The 24245-nt window shown below is 38.8% G+C and overlaps 1 protein-coding gene across 1 annotated transcript in view; it reads right to left on the reverse strand.

Annotated features, from left to right (window-relative positions):
- The window catches only part of LOC149232872 (receptor-like protein 14), a 28645-nt gene extending 11501 nt beyond the window's left edge, over positions 1-17144 (reverse strand). The window contains exon 1 of the mRNA XM_089382026.1: positions 17129-17144. Within this exon, the coding sequence (XP_089238152.1) occupies positions 17129-17144 (16 nt within the window). The remainder of the gene's footprint in view (positions 1-17128) is intronic.
- Positions 17145-24245: the final 7101 nt, after the last annotated feature.

Consider the following 24245-nt stretch of genomic DNA (forward strand, 5'->3'; position numbering starts at 1 on the left):
GCTTTTCCCTAGCATCTGCCAAATCTTGTGTCCTCTTGTCTTGGTTGTCTTCTACATTTTGTTTCATGTTCTATCTCCTTTTATTGTCAATGTGATTATTGTGATTGCTATTGGAAATTGGAAATGTTACTGGGCTACTAAGGAACATTGAAGTAAATTTTGCTAAGCATAAAACATACCATTGTTAACTAAAATTAACACTGTTTGAGGCCATAAAGAACCTTAACCAATTTTCATACCAAATGTTCTTTTATAAGAACCTGAAAACCTTGAGGTTGATACACATAAACCTCTTCCTTCATATGTACATTGCGGAAGGTACTCTTGAGTCTTAACATCCATTTGACAGATAGTCTAGCCAAAGTGAGCAGTAGTGGGAGTGAACGTTGAGAAGTTTAGGGTGTGGTATATTGTCTCTATATACCTTCTTGACTACAAGAAGCATTGAAACTATGAGAACAAAATTCACCACCATTATCTGTCTTAAGAAATCTGATGCTTCTCTGATCGCTTTTTAACCATAGCTCTAGATTTTTGAAATGTAGAAAATACATTTGATATTTGTTTAAGGAAATACACTCATTTTTCTAGAAAAATTATCTACAAACAACGAAAAGAACCCTGCATTGGAAAATGATACTATCTTCATGTTGATTTTCGGTAGATGTGGTAGGTATTCCCCAACTACAAGTTGGCCCATGAAAAGGAGGGAAAATTTAAATTAAAACTTGAATTTAATGGTCAGGTAGGCCCCAAAGTATAGGTAGGCCCAACACAAGGAGATGTGCCCCTTGGGCACCTCTTGACCACTATAAATACAAACTCGACCTCCTTCATTTGGCATCAAATTTGGATCATCATCACAACATCTATTATTCTGTTCACACATGCGAGAGGAGGAAGTCTTATGAAGTTTGACCGAATTTGTCGAGATCTGTTTGTTGATGTTTTAAATAGCAGCTAAATGTATTCCCTTCTGGAAAACAATGTATAATATATTATATTATGTACAACAATATATATTTATATAACATATTATATTATATACATAATATATTATATAAATAATCAATAATTAATTATTATAAAAAGAAAGAAAAGTCATGTCTATTAATGAAAAGACATCCCAACTATGTATATTGTAATCTGTTACGAACAAAGTTCATATACGCAACAAAATATTCAGAATATCTGAAATATAAGAATGAAAATCATGGGATGAATGATATATTTATATTAGAATGTTTGAATACAAGTGATATGAGATATGAGATATGATTGTTACAACCGAGGGTCTGTTTATATACATTCATGAATGGTCATGTCATTAGAGACATGCCTCTTCTATATTAATCATTATTTGATTAACCATATATATATATATATATATTCTTGATTTTGGGTAGCGATGTGCTCTAACCTTGAAATTTGGTGGAGAGGCTCAGACACATGAGTATCTGCAAGACTCATAAATCGTTTGGAGAATTTCCACCCGGATGAAGAGTTATTAAAATAATTAATATTTTTAATGGGTTCCTAAGTCTAAACTTAAGAAAATAAAAATATTAATGGGTATTAATAAAGATAAGGGTGAGAAGCTTCTGTGAGACGAGGATCAAGTTTGTTTTAATCTTAGCCGTTGATTAGAGACTTAATCTCGGTCGTTGATTCATCAATAGGAAAAGTATAAGAGAAGAGTTGAGGATCATTTGGAGACACGCAGATACTCAGTATCCCAAGGAAAATTGACTCTCAAAGAGAAGGAGATCAATTTCAGAGGGAGAGTAGCAGGATGGAGGAAGAAGAGGGGAGCAACAACAGTCAGTGACTGAGGAGGAGGTGATGCAGGGCTATCAAGAGACAGCGCAGAGGGAAGATACAGTTCTCAAGCAGAGGCACACAAAGTGACGCAGAGCAGTGCAGAGTGACACAGAGGTAGGAGAAGGGTCTCCTGGGTGTCAGAAATTTTCCAAGAGAGGGATGAACTATGCCTCAGGTGTTTTCTCTCAGTAGTATCTTAGTTTATTTGTATAATCATTCCTTGTAAAGCGATTGTTGCTGAAGATTAATAAAACCGTCATCTGTTGCACCGATTTTCCCACATTGGGTTTTTCCGGGAACAATTGTCCAAAAACAACTGTGTTGATGTGATTGGTTCTTATGCTTGTATATCACTGTTATTTTCTATATGCATTTATGTGATAATTGCAGTAGAATTTATTTTAATGTTTACTAAAGGGATTTCGTAAATAACTTATTGTGAGAAATAAGTAGGTGAAATAAATCAATTGCTGCAGTAGAATTTTGTATTTGGAAAATTTTCACATGGTATCAGAGGAAAGATCAGGTAACAAGGGAGACAAATTTGATATGAGTCAAGAGCATGATGCTGAGGCATCAACTCAGAGGAACTCGTGCAAATCTCTAGAGAAAGAAGAAAGCATGAAGAACATGGATCACGATTATTCTATGTTAGCTTCCAGACTGGAAGAAAAAGTCGCTTGCCTAGCAATTTCTGTCTCCTCTGAGGTTTGGTATATAGATAGTGGAGCTTCCTGGCATCTGACAAGAATATGAGAATGTTGTTCAAATTATCAGGAAGAAAGGATGAATTTTTAGATCACCATGGGAAATAAAGTGTACCCCCATAGGAAAAGGTACTGTAGTAATTCAAATAGAAGCAGGGAATCAGCTTCGGGCAACCAATGTGCTACATGTACCAGGATTGGGGATGAACTTACTGTTCGTATCTCAACTTCAAAACATGGCTATGGCGTTTTCTTCATTAAGGAGAAAGTATATGTCAAACAATTGAGTTTGAAAAAGAACGCCCAGATTGGAATCAAAAGTAACAAGCTATATAGATTGCAACTATAATCTCCAATGGCACTGATAGGTAGCAGTGGGGATAAAGATTTGAATGAACAATGGCACAGGAGGATGAGACACCTACACCATGGGGCTTTGAGAATTCTCATAAAAACAGTATCAGGACTTCCAGAATTAAGTACCGAAAGAGATGATGTATGTAGAGGGTGCGCTCTAGGCAAGTATGCCAAAGCAACTTTTTCCAGAAGTAACAATAGGGCTCAGAGTGTTCTAGGATTGATACACTCAGATATCTGTAGACCTATGTCCACAAAAGCTCTTAGTGGTGCCGAATACTTCGTTACCTTCATTGATGACCATTCTAAGAAGACTTGGATCTACTTTCTAAAAACCAAGGTTGAGGTTTTTGGTCGATTCAAAGAGTTCAAGGCTCTAGTAGGGAATCTGAGAGGAAAGAAGATAAAAGTGTTGCACTTAGACAATGGTGGAGAGTATGTTGACAAGGACTTCACCGATTTTTGCGCTAGGGAAGGCATCAGAAGAGAGTGGACAACTCCCTACAATCCGGAGCAGAATATAGCAGCAGAAAGGAAAAACAAGACTATTGTGGAAGTAGCTAGGGCGATGCTATATGATCAGGATATGCCCAAATTCCTATGGGTAGAAGCAAGAAGCACGATAGTTTATGTCCAGAACATGACTCCGCACACAACATTGGGCAAGATTACTCTAGAAAGTGATGCTCAAATAAACTATACCTTCCAACTGGGTCAGCAACTACTAAAGTGGGGGTTGACTGAATTGATTTCTTCGGCAATGAAACTGGATCATCCTGCCTGATTTATCTGCCAATGAATGAGACAGTCTCATCCTGATACCGAGAAGACACCTGAAGTCAGTGACTTCAGGATATTTGGGAGTTTGGCTTATTGCCGTATACCCGAAGAAAAGAGAAAGAAATTGGATCAAACTGTTGAGAAAGAATATCTTGTGGGATATAGTGAGAATGCTAAGGCATATAGAGACTATCTTCTAGGAAGTAGGAAGGTAGTAGTTTGGCGGGATGTAAAGTTCATGGAGGACAGAGCTTTTAGGAAATCTCGAGAAATGCCTTCCGAGCTGCAGTCAAAAGACGATCCGTTGGTCCAACCACTTCGACTAGTGGAAACTAGTACGAGCAATTCTTTTAGAGGCGAAGTTTCAGAATAGGTGGAATGTGAGGAAGAGGAGCTGATAAATGTACCCAGTGGAAGAATGAGGCGGGAACTCCAACAGATTCTACGAGATGCAGAGGACTTCATTGGTGCACCCAGGAATGATAAAAGGGAGCGAAGTTAGCCAGACAGATACCAGGCCTTAGTAGCTCAGGTTAGGGAACCATCTAGCCTTCAGTGGGTTGTTCAACATCAAGTATGGGTAGATGCTATGGTGGAGGAATACAATTCTATAATGGTCAATGATGTCTGGGAAGTGGTACCTAGGTCTGAGGACAGGTCAGTGGTAGGTTCAAGATGGATCTACAAAGTCAAATATGATGCAGACGTCAGTGTGGAGAAATACAAAGCCATGTTTGTGGCTAAGGGGTAAGCTCAGAAGGAAGGGATAGACTACGAAGAAACCTTCGCCCCTGTAGCCAGGTATACTTCTATTAGAACTGTGATATCCCTTGCAGCGCAAATGGGGTGGGAGATTCACCAGATGGATGTTAAAGCGACGTTCTTGAACGGGGTGATAGCATAAGAAGTATACATTGAACAACCAGAGGGTTTTGAGACACATGAGAAGGAATCTCATGTATGCAGGTTGAAGAAAGCTTTGTATGGGCTTAAACATGCACTTAGAGCATGGTACGGTCGAATTGATGGCTACTTGCAAAAGATGGGATTCGTCAAGAGTGACGCAGATCCTAATCTCTACTATCTTGTCGTAGAGAATGAGTCTCTTATCCTTGTGTTATATGTGGATGATCTTTCCCTGACAGGATCATCCAGGCTTATCAAAGACTGCAAGGAGAACCTGGCCACAAAATTTGACATGAAGGATTTGGGACAGATGCATTATTTCCTGGGATTGGAAGTTTGGCAATAGAAGGGTGAGATCTTCCTTGGACAAGGGAGGTATGCTACAAAGATTTTGAAAAGATTTAGAATGCAGGACTGTAGACCTATGGCTACTCCAATGATCACCAATTGGAATAAGATTAATGCATCAGAAGATAAAGACGTCGATCCCACCTTGTACAGGCAACTTATAGGGTCCTTGATGTATCTAGTCAATACTAGACCAAACATTTGTTATGCTGTCAACACACTCAGTTAGTTCATGGTGGAACCCAAGAGGGCGCACTGGGCAGCGGCCAAACATGTTCTCAGGTATATACAAGGGACAATCGAACATGGACTATTGTACACCCAAGGCAATGCCATTAGGCTGAGTGGGTTCACTGACGCAGATTGGGCTGGAAGTTCATTAGATTGGAAAAGTACCACTGAGTACTGTTTCAACGTTGGATCAGGAATGACCTCCTGGTGTAGTAGAAAACCGAAATCCGTGCCTCTAAGCTCAACTAAAGAAGAATATATGGTAGCTAGCACAGCTTCGTGCGAAGCCATATGGCTTAGGCAATTGCTTGTGAATTTATTCAGGAGAAGGATGGAAGCGACCAGGATTCTGTGTGTTAATCAGAGTTGCATCGAGCTCTCTGAGCATCCAGTGTTTCATGATCGGTTGAAATACATTGATATCAGGTGTCACTTTGTCAGAGACTGTGTCCAATGAGGGGCAGTACAATTAAGGTACACTCCAACAGGAGAACAGGTAGCAGACATCCTCACCAAGGCTCTAGGAATAACAAAGTTTGTTTATTTCAGGGAGAAGATGGGGATGATGAAGAATCCATTTCAGTAGTAGAAACATATAGTATTGGGAGTTGCAGTGCAACAGTTAGCAGTGGCAGTGCTATGGGCAACATGATGCAGCATATTCAGAGGGAGTTGTAATACAAATGTAGCAATGACAGTTGCATTGTCATGGGCAGCAGTGTAGGTTGCAACAACGCAGTAGATGAGGGGCAGAGGATCGATGCCATGGATCAGTGTGGTGTTTCTATTGGGAAGAACTGTTAGAGCACATTCCTCGCTAAGAGGGAGTGTTGATTTTGGGTAGCATCGAATGTGCTCTAGCCTTGAAATTTGGTGGAGAGGCTCAGACACATGAGATCTCCAAGACCCAGAAATCGTTTGGAGAATTTCCGCTTGGATGAAGAGTTATTAAAATAATTAATATTTGTAATGGGTTCCGAAGTCTAAACTTAGGAAAATAAAAATGTTAATGGGTATTAATAAAGATAAGGGTGAGGAGCTTCTAAGAGACGATAATCGAGTTTGTTTTAATCTTAGCCATTGATTAGAGACTTAATCTCGACCGTTGATTCATCAACAAAAAAAGTATAGGAGAAGAGTTGAGGATCATTTGGAGACACACTGACAGATACTCAGTATCCCAAGGAAAATTGATTCTCAAAGAGAAAGAGATCGATTTCAGAGAGAGAGTAGCAGGGTGGAGGAAGAGGAGGGGAGCAATAACAGTTAGTGACTGAGGAGGAGGTGACACAGGGTTATCGAGAGACAGCATAGAGGGAAGACGTAATCCTCACACAGGCTGACGTAGAGGCACACAGAGTGACGCAGAGGTAGGAGAAGGGTCTCCAGGGTGTCAGAAATTTTCCAAGAGAGGGATGAACTATGCCTCAAGTGTTTTTTCCCAGTAGTATCTCAGTTTCTTTGTATAATCATTCCTTGTAAGCGTTTGTTGCTGAAGATTAATAAAACCCTCATTTGCTTCACCGGTTTTCCCACATTGGATTTTTCCGGGGACAATTGTCCAAAAACAACTGTGTTGATGTGATTGGTTCTTGTGCTTGCATATCACTATTATTTTCTCTATGCATTTATGTGATAATTGCAGTAGAATTTATTTTAATGTTTACTGAAGGGATTTCGTAAATAACTTATTGTGAGAAATAAGTAGGTGAAATAAATTAGTTGCTCCAGTAGAATTTCGTATTTGGAAATTTTCACACACACACACACATATAACATTGCCTTCCTCTTTAGAAAGATTTGTCCTCAAAGCTTATTGCATCCCAACTTAAACATGTTTGAGGTGCTGTACCCCAGGTTTCAGCATCTGTACTTCGCATTTTAGCATCCCTATGGCACATGTGGGGCCGTAGGGTGTTACAACATGCTTGTGTGGCATGTGGGTCGAACACAAATTATTTTAAGAAAACTATAATTTACGAGTGGGAAGCCTAATATTCAACTGTAGTGCCCTACTAATGATATGTAATTAATGGCAATGTTAAGGATATGCCATGTAATTAATAGTAATGTTAAATTCTTAAAGTGAAAGAGACATTCTTCTTTATCTTTTTGTCTTTCATTTTCATGCACATTCTCCTTTATCTTTTTATCTTTCATTTTCATCATTTTACTTAAATTTTTAACATTACCTTTAATTGTTTTAGAATGTTCAAGAGTGGTTTCAACCTCACTCGATTTCATATGGAGAAAGTAGAATTTTAGATCCCACTCAAAATCCAACAGACTTAATAGTTTTTAGGATTTTAGGATTGGGGGGATTACAATGCTTCCATTAGATTCTATCATGTAGGAGGGTATTTGTTGAAATTTGATGACTAAAAAGTTTTCTGCAATCCCAACCCAGATTGAATTTCACCTTATCACTCCCATTCAGTTAAATGCCCTTTCCCATAAACATACATTCAACATATAGAATTCTGGAAATGAAATTTTCAGATTAAAACACATGGGATTGTCAACAAATGCTAAAAATAAATATGGCCATAAACAAACCAGCAACACACATAAAAATACACAGATTTTTGGTCAGCTTAGACCTAGGCATAACCCCTTCAATCTTCTTTAGGGAAAACCTGTTAGAGAGCTATTCAAATTTATTTATCTTTCAAGTTCAGGAAAATTACATTTGCAAACAAAACAAAACAACAAAATACAACTTATCTCTTCAGCCCAAAACTCCTTGAAAATCGTGCCCACTTTCCCTCGATTTCTATGCCCAATTGAAGCTGAAAATATGTACTGTACGGACTGTATTGTATGGATTCTGTATGGATTGTATGGATTTCCATACTGCTATACGGACTGTACGAATTTTTCATTTTTTTCAAAAACTCCTCACGAACGACGTACATCTCACAACATTAATTGCTGTTCGTACTGTATCTTTTGCTGCCTTCTATGCCTTGATTTCTGTGCCCAACTTTGCCCAGAAATCACTCCTTCAGCGTGCTGCAACAAATTTCTCCTTCAGAACTTTTCTCCAACTGTCAGCGTCCTTTCTCCAATCTGCTCATGAAGAATGAATGCAATCTCATTTTTTATTTTCTCCCTTTTGTTTCCCTAAATGACTTTTTGGCAACCCTAAGATCTAATGGCTCAGATTCATTTAGATCAAGGGATGAGATTAAATGTGCATTTAATTCTCACTTTCGATTTTTTAACCCACCCATTAAATAAAGTACCCACATTGTACTTTATGTCTAAAGTTAATTTTCACTTTATAATTTAACATTGGCTTTACCACTTATAAAGTCACTTTCACTTTATAAAGTCACACTTAGGAAAATAATTATTTTGGACACTTTTCCCTAGGTAGAGACTAGCCCATGGGAAACGACTTGTCCAAGGTACATTAAAAATCAACAGTATGGAACTGGCATTTAATAAAGAAAACCAAGCCCTCTATGTGCCCTGATGTTAGTGGCATTGGTTGTTGAACTTGTCTATCATGAACCTAGTAAAAGTGTACCCATCACTCAAACAAAATCTGGATTTGACATGTTAAGTGATTTCAATCTTATTTAGTGCTTAGAGGGTGATTTGACGATGAGAATCCCAATATAGGCAATGATTTCGATGATATGTAGGTATTTGTTGTAGCATTATTTTCTTGGGCTTTGGGCTTTGGCACTTCATTTATTGATGAATTTGTATTTGTATTCTAAGTTATAATGTTAAACTTAAATGTTTTTTTTGAGATTTTTAGTATAATTTTTCTGAAATATATATATCATGCTTCCCCGTTTCCTGATCTTTGGGGGGTTACATTTCTAGCGCATTCCTGTTTCAGATACACATTTCCATTTCCTCGTACCATGCAACTTAGTATTCATTCATTATCAATTATGTAATTATTCAATCTTATATGGTTATCAATTATCTTTAATTACTATTTTCGTTATGTTGTTGTTAGAGCCCCTTACAGAGAACTTCATTGATTTTGGCTTTTGGCCACAGTTAGTTTATTAGAATATTCTATTTCTTGTGTTTGACCACACCTTTTTATCTATGTTACTGGATCCGGCAGCAGGGGTTCCAAGATCTACGGATCCTCGGATCTGATCTGGATCCGGATCCGAATACGGAAAAATACCACTGAAATATGGCATGTGGCGGATCTATCTTCTCGGGAAATGGATCATGCTCACCAAAAACGCATCTCAGTTCATTTGCGGTAACTCGCAATTTTTTTCCCAAACACCGGAACTGGTAAACTTTTTGGCCAAAAGCTGGAACCTGCAAACGTTAAAAACTTAAAGCATGTAAGGAATTTAGGGTTTGCGTTTTTGACTTTAGTTAAAGGTGTGGTCCCTCTTTGTCGGCAGTGCACCGAACATTCAACAGGCAAAGTTGGAACAATGACGACATTCAACGTTTGATTTGGCGTTCAACGTTTGGTTTGTCGTTCATTGTTTAGGGATTGCTGCAACATTTGTTGTCTGCTGGACGAAGTCACACAACCTGCAAGCTATTTGTTTAGGCATTCACATTCAGGCATTCAACATTCAGCGTTGTGGGCGAGGTATTAGGTATTTGTTTCGCCGCTCGGAAATTCTTCTGATTATTTCTGCAGCCCAGAATTTTTTAATATTTATAGACACATTAATCTACAAAGCCAACCGCCCGAAATTTTTTATACACATTAATATACAAAGCTGTCCCCTGATATTTTTTATACACATATTTTTATACACTATATAGTATATACAAAGCCCAAAACTTGAAAGTGATAATTTTTTATACAAAGCCCGAAACTTGAAAGTGATAATTTTTTATTAAAAGCCCGAAAGTGATAAATTATAATTCATATTACATACAGTGATAATTTCCTATTAAAAGCCCGAAAGTGATAAATTATAATTCATATTACATACATTATATACAAAGCCAATCTGATAAATTTTTAATTTTTTATATACATATATTATATATACAAAAGAGAATGTGTGATTGATCATTAGAATTTAGAAGCTAAATACTAAAATAGTAAAAGTTTTTTAAATGTTTTAAAAGTATTTTAAATGTTTTATAAGTTTAAACTTTAGGTTCAAAGAATATCAATAAAGTATGTATATTTTTATTTTAATAGAATTTATTAGTATGTATGTATGTAGAATTTATTAAAGAATGTATGTAGTATTAAAAATTTAAATGTAGTAAATGTTTTAAAAGTATTTTAAATGTTTTATAAGTTTAAACTTTAGGTTCAAAGAATATCAATAAAGTATGTATATTTTTATTTTAATAGATTTTATTAGTATGTATGTATTAGTATAATTTATTTGCTTTGTATTTTAATTTTTATTATTTAATTGTGTATTGATAATTATTAACATATTATAATTTGAACTTTATATGTAGTACTGAATAAGGTAACTTATAGACCATTATCATTATGGAACCTGAATCATCACAACATGAGCAGAGTGAAGGCGAAATCATCAAAATAGACCCAAAATCTCCTCTATGGCAGTGTATGGAGATTATTGGAAAAAATCCCGGAGGTGGTTCATTTAAATGGAAGTGAAATGAATGCCAAGATATCAAAAATGGCTCATATACTAAAGTGAAGGCCCATCTCATTGGTCATAGGGGTACAAATATGCATCGGGCCAAAAGATGCAAATGACAATCTTGGCAAAGGTTTGAGTCTTGGAAAAATGAAATTCTATGCATCTTTGCAAGAAGCTACTAATAGGAAGCTTGCTAAGGGAAAACACCTTGTGCAAAGCTCTACAACTAGGCCTCCATTGCCATCTAGGCCTGTTGCCACAACTAATAAAAGGCCCACTCTAGGCCCACTTGAAGCAGCTTTCAATAATCAAGGTGGAGACATAGCCGATGAACATGTAGCTCATTGTATCTATGCAAATGGGCTAGCATTCAATTTGGTGCGTTCCCCTTATTGGCAACAAATGATGAAGGCAGTTAGTGAAGTGCCAAAAGGGTACAAAATCCCTGGATATGAAAAGGTTTGCACTACTTTGTTGGCATAAGAGAGACAATCCATGGATAGACAACTACAGGGAATCTGGGATACATGGGCAAAAACAGGGGTGTCCATCATTTCTGATGGATGGAGAGACCGAAGAAACCACCCATTAATTAATATTGTTGCAGTATGCCCCTAAGGGGCAATTTTTTTAAGGTTGTTGATTGCAGTGGAATAGAGCAAGATGCATCTTTCATATCCACAATTCTTATTGATGCAATAGAAAGTGTGGGGCCACATAATGTTGTCCAAGTCATTACAGACAACACACAGGTTTGTAATGCTGCAGGTTTGATTGTGGAGGGTCGATATGATCACATCTTTTGAACTCTATGTGCAGTACATTCATTGAACCTTATGCTTGCCAAGATTGGTGATATTGAATGAATTAATGAAATATATGTAGTATCAAAAGAAATCCAAATGTCCATAACAAATCATTCAACGTCCCAAGCGATTTATCGGGGTTTTGCAAAGTTGGAGCTATTGAAGGTATTTTTCTTTAATCAATATTATTTGTATTGGAAATTCTTATTTTTAATTACAAATTTATATATGGTTTCTCATTTGAGATTCGACTTTTTGAAACTTGTACGTTGCTGAAACTCGTTTTGTCTCCCACACTCTTGTCATATAGAGACTTGTGGAGGTGAGACAAGTATTACAAGCAATGGTCATTGACCCTCTTTGGGAATCATGGAGGACTTCCATTTCTGATAGAGGGCAAAAAATCAAGTCCATCATTCTTGATGATTCATGGTGGAACAAGGTCCAATACCTTTTACCGTTCACCGAACCAATCTTGATCTTGCCCAGGGCATTTGATACAGATACACCTTGCTTAGGGGAAGTTTATGAAAACATTGATAGTATGTTGGAGAGGATAAGGGAAATTATTAGGGCAAGTGAAAATGGCCCTTATGAAACATTCTATTATTTAGTGAAGGACATAGTTACAGAATGGTGGAACAAAATGACCACACCATTACACCTTTTGGCATATGCATTGCACCCTAAATACTATCATTCTAAAATTTTGTCTTTACTTGGTAAAACAACACCAAACAAAGATTCTGAAGTGGTACAAGGATACAAGACAACTTTGAGGAAAATACATAGAGATATGGGAGTTGCAATGGAAGTCTGCCAAGAATTTGGAGGGTTTGTACAATCTACTGGTAGCTTTTCAGATCCAATAGCTATGGATGATCGAAGGAATCTTGATCCTATTACTTGGTGGGGCTTCCATGGTGGGGATATCATTCATTTCTATACTCTAGCCACCAGGTTATTATCACATGTTGCTAGTTCTTCATTAGATGAGAGGAATTGGAGTACATATGGCTTCATCCATTCAGTGAAGCGAAATAGGGTCGGAGCGGCAAAGGCTGAGGATCTTGTTTATGTTCATTCCAACCTTCGTCTTCTATCACATGTTGAACTAGAGTATAAAAAAGGTCCGAGCAGGATGTGGATGTGGAGCCTGAGATCTATGACTTGAACCTAACACTGAATGCCATGAATCACCTCAACCTACTTGAGGATATTGTTCCACCACCAGTCCAGCCTACTTATGCAACTTACTACATTTCGGGATCCCCATCATCTATTCATGATGTAGAGTTGCAATGTGCAGAAGATATAGATCCATTTGAGGATATATAAATGTATTTACTATTATCATTTATGATTTTATGATCCTTTTTGTTACTTTGTATGAGGGAGGATGTATCATTTCAGTGTTTCAATCTTCATATTTATCATTCAGTGTTCTAAAAGTGTTTGATGGTTTCATGGAGTATTTGATTTTTTAGCTCTAAAGTGTTTTTTAAAATTTTATATATCTATATATATATATATATATATGTTTTGTTTTGGTGTACGTGACATATCTTTGCTGTATTCGGATCTTGGATTTTCAAAAAACTAGTGGATACGGGTCCGTATCTGTATCTGAATCCTAGTAACATAGATTTTTATCCACACAAAGTCGGAGAGAAAATAACAGATCTAGGTCCTAGACCACACACCAGTCTTTGGCCATTTGAATTTCAAAAATTCAGTTGAAGAGAGATCATTGTGTTGATACCAAAAGGTGCCAGAAAAGAACAAAATATCAGTACTGGCTGAAAATAAACTCAAAAGTACCACTGCCACACAATAGACCATCTTAGAGAAAACACAAAGGTGACCTCTTTCCTTGTTCAAAACATTTGTTGCTATTGGAAAACATGTTGTAGGTGTATATGCACGACGCACGCATTTGTCAGGGGAGAATAATCTATGGGAGAGAAAGCCTCTTTTGCTTGGAGATACTTGTTTTGTCAGGCAATAGGAGGTGACAATTGTCCTCTATATTTGCTTGGATTGAGCTGTGGTCAAGCTGTCCGCGACTGTGGACCTTACAAAAATGTCAATCATTTCATCATGGGTATCTTTAGTCTATTGTGATTCTGTTCATTTAATATGCTACTCTCCATAATAGTGGCTACTCAAGACGAAGATTTGTTTTTTTAAGGTTTAATAAGTCATAAATAGTCTTAGTTAATAAGTAGGGTTATACAAGACATGAATAAATTTTTTATTAATCCATGCGTACTGATCCAACCTAGATACATGCTCAAGAAAGTGATAACTCAGATAGCATCCATGAGGGATTGTTACATACACAGAGTCCCCCAGACATGCTATAGTATAGGACCACCCACAAAGTACCACTCTGGGATTGTTACATGAGTCCCCCAAGAATGCTCAGAACTGTACCATCCAAATAGCACCACTTTGGGATTGTTACATAGCTATAAACTCTAGACCTAGCCATCGACTCTATACCGAGCTATAGAAATCCTAAATCACTCCTTTACAATTCCCCTATCCACATTTCTTGCAACTTAGATATCAAGAGATCTTGGATAGGAGGTGACAATTGTCCTCTGTATTTGCTTGGATTGGACTGTGGCCAAGTTGTCAACCACTATGAACCTTACAAAAATTTAGATAATTTCATAATGGGTATCTTGAGGCTATCGTGATCCAGTTCATTTAATATGCAACTCTCCATAATAGTGGCTACTCAAGAAGAAGATTCATTTTCTTAAAGGTTTAATAAGTCATAAAGAGTCTCATTTGATAAGTAGGGTTACACAAGACAAATATAAAAATTAATACCTTAAGGCTTTATTGAAGGAAAATAATATATATATAGAAAATCTAGTGTCAAAAGTCACCATCAAGCCGTGATATTTTTCATGCGACCTCACATGTACCACTTAATTATAAAATAATCATAAAGTTGAAGAAATTTATAAAATTTAAGATTCATAAAGTTGAAGATTTTCTCTTTTCCTTTGAGAACCTTGCTGATCTGTCTATTTTGAATCACTTTATTGTCCTTTATTCTTGTCCATTTGTGCTTGCGCACAGGGTTCATAATTGGACTAAGGCCTGAAGAGCATCTCTTGCCTCCTTAAATGACTATGTAGACCATCCAAATGCTTGATGACTACATCCAAGTTTGGACAAATACCTAGTTGGATTGCTTGTTTTCTGATCTCGGTAATGTACTCTTCTACACTTTTCCTTTGCTAAGTAGGAAGTAGTGTTAGTGGATCCTTTAGTCCTCATACTTGCTGGAATAAAAATATGGGTTAATGAGGTATTTGAATACCTCCCACTTAGTTTTGATGGATTATTCTCAGTGTAAGTGTCTTCGATCATTCTCTAATTTAAATGTCTTTGTATAACTTTCCCATCGAGTTCGGGCATGCTCTTCTAAATTTGGTCAAGCAAATGCTATTTTATTCTTTTCAATTTCATTATGGACATTGAAGTAAACTTCACTTGTTGCAACCAATGATTCGACTTAACTATTGATTTTGTAGCTTTAGAAGGTCTTCTACATAGGTGAGTGTTTTGCATGCAGGAGAAGAAGTTTTCTTTATGTGGTTGTTTGAGAGGAACAACTAATATGATTATTATTTTGAGGCTTTTGCGATTAGTACTTTGTATGTAGTTTTCTTCCGGAGTTCTTGCATCCATAATTGTTTGAATCAACGTTTCAAGCCATCCACCGTGGCTTATCATCAGGATTGATCAGTGAGTGTGTAAGACAGATCTCATTGGAATGAATAAATAGAGTTGAGAGATGTAATGGGAATGGAATCCGACCCTGCCATAATTGTTTTACAATATTTGGATTTAATTTAACAATATAATAAGAATAAAATGATTTAAATTGAAATATTTAATTATATAATAAGAATTTTTAATTGTTTTCAGTTTATTGAGAATAAAATAAATTTAAAGGCTTTTTTTAATTGTTTTTATTTATTAATTTTATATTTGCTTTTATTTTATAATTAATTTGTTTTGGTTTTGTTCTTACTTTAGAATAAATTAATTAGAATGATTTTAATAATAATCTAGAATTAATGATTAAGATCCAATCTCAATATTAGTGTTAATTAATACTAAATTTTAGTATTAGTTCTGTTCCTATGAATTTTTATAATTTTAATGATTTTTATTTTATTTGTGATCTATAAATTGATTTTAATTTTGACTAAGAATCCTATTAATCTTTTTAATGAAATTCTTATAAAAATTCTTCTGGTTTAAGTTAATTTGAATTGGTTTATAATTATAAAATACTATGTTTAAATAATATAAATAAGGATATTAATATTAATTAATATTAATGTTAATATTAGTAATGAGAAATAATTTAATTATTTGTTAAAATAATCTAAGATTTCTATCAATCTTCTTAAATGAATTTCTTATAAAAATTCTTCTAATTTTAAGTTAATTTGAAATGGTATTATAATTATGAACTATTATGTTTAAATAGTGTAAATGAGGAAGTATTAATATTAATTAATATTAATGTTAATATTAGTAATGATCTTTGAAACTAATTTAATTATTTGTTAAAATTATCTAAGATTCTTTGTTTTTAGTTAAAATGTAAATTAATAGTTAAGTTTTAAGAATTGGAAATTAGGATTAGTGTTTAATACGAGTGCAAAGTGTAGAGAGAGAGAAGTGAGGTTGGAGAGGGAGGTGGAAGGTCAAGCGTAACGGGGGAAGGGCTAAGTTAGGAGAGGGTGTTCTTTAGGATGTTAAAGTAGGAATCCAATTGTCACTTATTTTCCATCATTCATCTCGATTGAGGTTGTTAGGGTGTTTGCTTATTTCTATGACTTCTCTTAGTTTTCTATGGTGATAATGATCAATTTTGGCTACTATACTAGAGTTTTCAATGCAGACGTGATGATTGGTTTTACTGGAATGTTTGGCCAGAGCTGACGTGGTGATTGAGAGCCTTAGGATTTATTATTGAGTCAAAAAGTCAATGTCATGTATGAAGAGCTCTTCTTGAGCCTATGTTAATTGTATACAAGTCTATAGAAATGTTTAACAACCCTCCAAAGACAAATATAATCCCTCTTGAAGAAGTCGGCCTCCAAACAATAGCAAAAGAAGTCACGTCGGCTGACCTATGGAGAGACACCTGTTCAACATGACACATCGGCTCATTTATGGAGGTCAAACTACTATAAATACCCTGTTGAGATTTTCACATAAGGATAGGTTCAGGATCTCAGATACCTATGAAATTTCAGTGGTAATTACAGTGGGTAATTACTGTAACAACTCAACCATCTCTGAGATTTTCGGAAGTCACCACAGTGGTTCAGTATTTCGAATAGATCAACCTCTCTGTATTTTTCGGATGGGTACCCCAAAAATAAAGTCTCGGCAGCCTCACAATCATAATGATCACTGTCTCGGCATATCTATAATGATAAGGATCTCGGTGCAAGAAGAGAACACTTTGTCTTGGCATACTTGTAGATGCAGTCATGATCTCGGTACATTTGGATGAGGAGATCTCATAGTTACACACTCTTTCTTGGCATACCTCTAGATGTAGTCATGATCTCGGTATGATCCTAATGGAGATGTAGTTACAAGATGAAGATCTCAGTGAAGGTATAGCTATGGTGCAACACTAATGATCTCGTCGTTATGATGAATATCTCAATGAAGGTGTAGTAATGATGACCTCGGTGAAGCAACAATGATGATGATGATCTAAGCAATGACAAAGAAGAGGATTGGTGTCTTGGTCTTGGAGTGGCCTAATAGGTCAAGGGTCATAGTCTTGGTATTCGTCAATTGGAATCTCTATAAGAAGAATTTTGTGCGGGTTTTCCTCTCAAAGAGTGAGAGGTTTTGGCCCTGGCAGAAAGCCAACATCTTGTGTTCTTGTCTCTTTTGTTTTGGTAGCTATTTGATGAACTAAGAAGACACACTCTAATAATAACAAGTGAAAATTGTGCTAAGAAGAAAAAGTTAAAATACCTCACAAATAGTTATCATCGTAAGAAGAATCTTATTAAACTTAACTTGCCCTAGATTCTTCAACATAGTATCAAAGCTGTTGATTTTGGGTAGCATCGGATGTGCTCTAGGTCCGAAATTTTGTGGAGGGGCTAGAACACATGAGATCTCCAAGACCCATAAATCGTTTGGAGAAATTCCACCCGGATTGTGAGTTATTAAAATAATTAACATTATTAATTGGGTTCCTAAGTCTAAACTTAGGAAAATAAAAATATTCATGAGTATTAATAAAAATATTGGTGAGAAGCTTCTAAGAGACGAGGATCAAGTCTATTTTAATCCTAGCTGTTGATTAGGGACTTAATCTTGGTTGTTGATTCATTAATAGGAAAAATATAAGAGGAGGCTTGAGGGTGAGTTGGAGATACACCACGTTGATTTGTCAGTTCGATTTTTCTGGGGCTTGGTTCGCTGAGAAATCAAACTAGTGATCTGAGTTGCAGTGAGAGGGGCAGAAGTAGTGATTTGGATCGGAGAGGAACTTCCGAGCCAAAGAGTACGTAGCAGAGAGGCAGCTTGAGTATCAGGGAAGCAACGCAGAGGCCTACGTAGCCCAGGAGGGGTTCACGCAGAGCTGATGTAGGCCAGGAGGGTCTCTTGCAGTGGTAGTGTAGAGCATTCATAAGAAGTCCGAGATTTTGCTGGAGAAGCAAGGTTCTGAGTCGGGAGGGCTGAACAACAGTCTTCCTCTAGCAAATCGATCCAACATAAGGGGTGACGCGGTTTTCTAAAGGCAAGACGCTGGCCCACGCAGTGATTGCGAAGGGACTTCACAGTGTTTGTCGGGAGGAGCTAAATCGCTCATTGGATCAGCTATGAGGTAAACCCTCGTATTTATTTCTTGTTGCCGTGATTTCTCTGTAAGGTTAGTTGGTGTGAGAGGCAACCTGTTGTACTCAGATTTTGCTTGCTTAATAATACAAACCCTTTATATGTTGCACCGGATTTCCCGCATTGGGTTTTTTCGGGGACGTATTGTCCAAAAATAACGGTGTCCCTTGTGTGTTTGTCTCATCTATTGTTTTAGTTTATGATCTGTATGTCAGTGTAGTCTGCAGTAGTGTTCGTCATCACCATTTATAAATTAATTAACTTGTTGAATGAAATAACAAGTAGGAGATGCTAATCCAGTGACTGCAGTAGCATTTTTGTTTGTAAAGATTCAGAATTTTTCACACGGTATTAGAGCGTTGCAGATCATAGGATACTGAAGCTATCAGCTGGGAGATCCAGCAAATCCTCTGCAGAGAGGTAGCTGTCCCGAGTGACAACGCTGTTCCAAAGCCAGAGACACAGAGGGAGAGTGACGCAATGCAAAAGAGGTGACACAGAGGGAGAGTGACACAGTGCATAAGAGGTGATGCAGAGGCTCACACAGTGCCTGCGTCAGCATTTTGAGCCAGGTGCGGGTGACACAGTAGCTGGGAGGAGCCCACGCAGTAACTGCGTCAGCGATCTAGGTCAATACAGAAGCGCAGATCAGGCTCACATAGAGCCACATCATCTTTTTGAGCCATGATGGAGTGATGCAGTGGCTAGGAGGAGCTGATCTAGCTCACGCCGTGACTGCACAGGGCCCGAGGAGCTCAGATTCTTCAGTTGCTGGGACAAAGGGAGCAATGCAGATTAGATCTGAGGTGCTGGTGGGACGCTGTTGCTGCTGGTGCAGAACAATGTCTGAAGAGACAAAACCAAGGTGGAGAGAGTCACTGCCTTAATAGATTTCTTGCCAACGAAATCTAGATCCGGGTTGCTGAGCAACAACAAAGGAGGATCAGAGAGGGGTGATTCGACATTATTTGGCGGAAGGATTTTCGTGAAGGAAATCAAGACTTAGAGGGAGTCTAGAGGGAACTTGTTCCTTAGAGGATTTCTGGCGCCAAAGAAATCCAGATTTGAGTTTTGCTGAGCATCAGCGAAAGAGGGAGAAGAGAACATGTTCGACACTCATTTGAGCAGAGATGACAGTTAATGGACCGAGGGATCTGAACAAATTGGATGGAGCATTCAACTTTGTCATCTGGAACGCCAAGATCTTGGCATTCTTGGACAAGAATCACTTCAAGGATTATGCCTTGAAGGTGGTTGCTATTCTGATCGATGCTGATCCTCTCAAGAAATACAAGGAGGCTCAAGCAAAGGTGAAGTGCATGATCTTGGACGGGGTCAAGGATCATGTGGCCCCACATATTGCTAAAAAGGACACAACAAGAGAGATGTGGGAGGCCTTGAGCACTTTGTATGAGGGAACTTCCGTTCAATGGAAGGTGTTGCTTGAGAACCAGCTGAGATAGTATGAGATGCAAAAGGGAGAAGAAATCAATCACTTCCTTCTCAGGTTGAAAGGGATTTGAGACCAGCTGACTTCCGCGGGGTCTACACTAGGTCCCAAGTTCATGGTCAGCACTGCCTTGAATGCAGTCACTGAAGACTGGGAGACTTTTGTCCAGAGCATCTTGGGCATGGCTTCTCTCCCCAGTTGGCAGCTCTTCGACAGGAAGAGATCAGATGGTTAACCAAGGCAGGAAGTAGCGACAAAGGAGTCAGAGTCAAGGAGGAAGAAGAGGATGCAGCTCTTGCATCAGCGGGACAACAAGGGAAGAAAAAGAGGAAAAAGAAAGACATAACCAAACTCAGCTGTTTCAGATGCGGGGAATTAGGACATTTCGCCACTCAGTGCCCTCGAAAGAAGGGCAAGGAAGAGAAGTCTGACTCAAAGGCTGCTGCAACAAAAGTTGACAAGGAGGATGATGATGAGGATCTCGCCATGAGTGCTCATGCACCTCTAGAGAAGAGGTGGGGCGATATTGAGCTGTAGTCAGGAGGACTACACCAGGGGTAGGATCCTTGAGGTGCCCAAACTCTTGGATCACATATAGCTATGGGAACCCTTAATGACAGTAGTAGAATGTCGGGAGTCAATTGGTGCGAGGGATGATGGAGCAACAATGGCAGAGCTAGAGTGCCAAAGTCTGAAGCAATGCAGTGGACTGTTGCAGCAGTGTGGGAAGCACAAACCAGATACAACAACAGTGCAATAGCATTAGAGGGTCAGCACAAATTAGCAGCAGAGGTAGCTTCAGTGTCAAGGGGCATCCAGACTAACTAGCATGTCAGCCTTTGGGTGGCTATTCAGTTGATTACTTCTTAGCAACTGAGTTGCATTACAATAGTTAGCAGTGGCAGTGCTATGGGCAGCATGATGCAACATATTGAGAGGGAGCTGTAGTACAGATGCAACAGTTTCATGGGCAATAGTACAAGTTGTAGCAATGTAGTGGATGAAAGGCAGTTGGTCGAGCATCAACAACACAAAGGATCGATGTTGTGGATCAATGTGATGCTTCTGCTGGGAAGTATTGCTAGAGCACATTCCTTGCCAAGAGGGAGTATTGATTTTGGGTAGCAACGGATGTGCTCTAGCTCCAAAATTTTGTGGAGGGGCTAGAACACATGAGATCTCCAAGACCCAAAAATCGTTTGGAGAAATTCCACTCGGATTGTGAGTTATTAAAATAATTAATATTTTTAATGGGGTTCCTAAGTCTAAACTTAGGAAAACAAAAAGATTAATGAGTGTTAATAAAAATTTGGGTGAGAAGCTTCTAAGAGATGAGGATCAAGTCTGTTTTAACCTTAGCCGTTGTTTAGGGACTTAATCTCGACTGTTGATTCATCAACATGAAAAGTATAAGAGGAGGCTTGAGGGTCAGTTGGAGATACACCAAGTTGATCAGTCAGTTCGATTTTTCTGTGGCGTGGTTTGTTGAGAAAATCGAACCAGTGATCTGAGCTGCAGTGAGAGGGGCAGAAGCAGAGATTTGGATCGAAGAGAAAGTTTCGAGCCAAAGAGTACGTAGTAGAGAGGTAGCTTGAGCATTAGGGAGGCAACACAGAGGTCTACGCAACCCAGGAGGGGCTCACGCAGCGCTGACGTAGGCCAGGAGGGTCTCTTGCAGTGGCGGTGCAGAGCATTTGTAAGGAGTCTGAGCTTTTGTTGGAGAAGCAAGGTTCTGAGCCGAGAGGGCTGAACAACAATCTTCCTCCAGCAAATTGATCCAACAGAAGGGGTGACGCAGTTTTCTAAAGGCAAGACCTTGGCCCACGCAGTGATTTTGCAGGAATTCGCAATGTTTGCTTGGAGGAGCTAAATCACTCATTGGATCAGCTGTGACTTAAGGAACGAGGTAAACCCTCATATGTATTTCTTGTTGCCATGATTTCTCTGTAAGGTTAGCCGGTGTGAGAGGCAACCTGTTGTACTCAGATTTTGCTTGCTGAATAATACAACCCTCTATCTACTGCACTGGTTTTCTCGCATTGGGTTTTTCCGGGACGTGTTGTCCAAAAATAACGGTGTCCCTTGTGTGTTTGTCTCATCTATTGTTTTAGTTTATGATCTGTATGTCAGTGTATGTTGAAGTTTCTAAGTTTACTTAGTTAGAAACCTTCCATGCACTTTATCTGATTTATTCTTACCTACTTGTTATTTTACTTAACAAGTTATTTACAATGTAAATATTGAAAATAAACAGTAGTGCATGCTCAACATATTACAGATCAACAACTAAAGGAAATAGAAACAATCACATCATATGACACAATTATTTTTGGACTAATGTCCCCGAAAAAACCCAATGTGGGAAAACCGGTGCAACTATCTGAGGGTTTTCTTATTAAGTAATCTCAGAGTACAATTTGGGTGCCGAAACTAGCCTACCCAATAAAGAATTTCCTTGGCAGTAATACCTCTCAGTTTCTGACAAATCTCCTGGCTGAAACCCCAGATAAATCTTCCGGCAGCTACTCAGCACAAATCTGCACCAGAAACCCCAGCGTCATCCTCTCTCTGGATTGCGTCAACCCCTTTCTACCCAGCGCTGGCCCTGCGTCACCCCGGATGGTTTTGTGTCAGCCTTAGGAGGCCCTACGTCAGCCCTCTAGCCCTCTGCATCAACAATGTTGGCCTCTCTGCGGCTTTGCGCAGCTCCCGACTGCCTATGCGTGGCCTTGCGTGAGCCTTAGCTGGCTCTGCGTCACTCTACCCGGCTAATGCGCTGCTCTCCTGACACTATCTATGCCTCTCTATCTCTCTGTACTCAAATGCCCCTCAGCTGCAGCTGCATCTCCCGATCACTAATTCTATCTCTCTCAAACCCCGCTCTAGAGAATAGAATGACTGATCACTTTGGTGTTCTCTCCAAGTGACCCTCAAGCCTCCTCTTATACTTTTCCTGTTGACATATCAACGATCGAGATTAAGTCCCTAATCAACGACTAAGATTAGATCTAGAGAGATCCTTCTTCTTCCGCTTTTCTTGCTTTCCCTCATATGCTAGGGCAACATCTTCCTCCTCCTGTTTGACTTTGATCCCCTTGCTGTTGCTACCCGTCTTCGATTGTCGTCTGATCTCTTCCTGGCGAAGAGTTGCCCACATCTCGTCCCAAGGTGGGAGAGTCCCTCTGCCCAGTATACTCTGGACAAATACTTCCCAGTCTTTTGAGACAGCATTCAGGGCTGTCCTCACCATCAACTCCTGATCCGGTGTCGCTTCTATAGCAGTCAACTGATCTCGGATCTCATTCAGTCCTCCGAGGAAGGTGTCAATCGGTTCTCCCTTCTTCATCTGATACGACCTCAACTGATTCTCAAGTAGCATTCTTCTCTGCACAGAAGTATGCTGGTACAATTTCTTGAGAGCCTCCCACATCTCAAATGCCGTTTCCTTCTCGGCTATGTGTGGTACTACATGATCCTTGACCCCGTCAAGGATGATGCTCTTGGCCCTTGCCATTACCTCCTTGTACTTGTCGTTATCATTGGGGTCGACTGGGATAGCTATTACCTTCAAGGCGAAGTTCTTGACATGATTTTTGTCAAGTACGGATAAGATTCTGGCTTTCCAGACTGCGAAGTTCGATGCTCCGTCCAGTCTATCCTGGTCTCTTACTCCGTGTAGTGCCATAATGCTCCTCTACTGCCCTCCTGGAAGTTCACTGTTCGACTCCTCTGAGTCTCTACTACCTGTCTGGAAATTCTCTTCTGAACTCCCTCTGAGTCCTGATTTCTCTCTTGGTATTCCTTCTGCCGCTGTCAAGATGCCCCCTACTCTAATTTTCTTGTTCAACCGCACCACTGATTCGGGTTCCTCGGCTAGAAACCCTCGATAGCAGCTCCTCTTGGCCTTGCTCTGTTAGGTACTGTTCTAACTATAGTACCTCACTAGCTCCACTCTGCAATATTCCCACAACCTTCTAAACCCCAGCAACCTGAAGGTGAGAGCTCCCAGGGTCTGCGCAATTCCAGCACCAGCAACCCGACCTCCTTAGCCAACTACGTTAGCCCTCCCAGCTACTGCGTGGCTCTGCGTGAGGCTCCCTTTGCCTTCCTTCGCCTCTGCACTGCCTCTTTCGGCTCACCTTTGATGACGTAGGCATTGCGTCACCCTTCCCTTGTTGCTGCTTCGCTATAAACAACTTCTGTCACCTCGAGACAACTGTTTTCTGTTGCTATTGCTTTGCTCAGCTGATGTCCTTAGTCCTCTTGTGTTCTGCAACTACCCTCTAATACCAGGTTGAAGTTTCTAAGTTTACTTAGTTAGAAACCCTCCATGCACTTTATCTGATTTATT

Source organism: Pinus tabuliformis, chromosome J (assembly GCF_031772625.1).
Source record: "Pinus tabuliformis cultivar Carrire ecotype Pingquan chromosome J, CPIR1, whole genome shotgun sequence".
In the NCBI taxonomy this organism is placed as follows: domain Eukaryota; kingdom Viridiplantae; phylum Streptophyta; class Pinopsida; order Pinales; family Pinaceae; genus Pinus; species Pinus tabuliformis.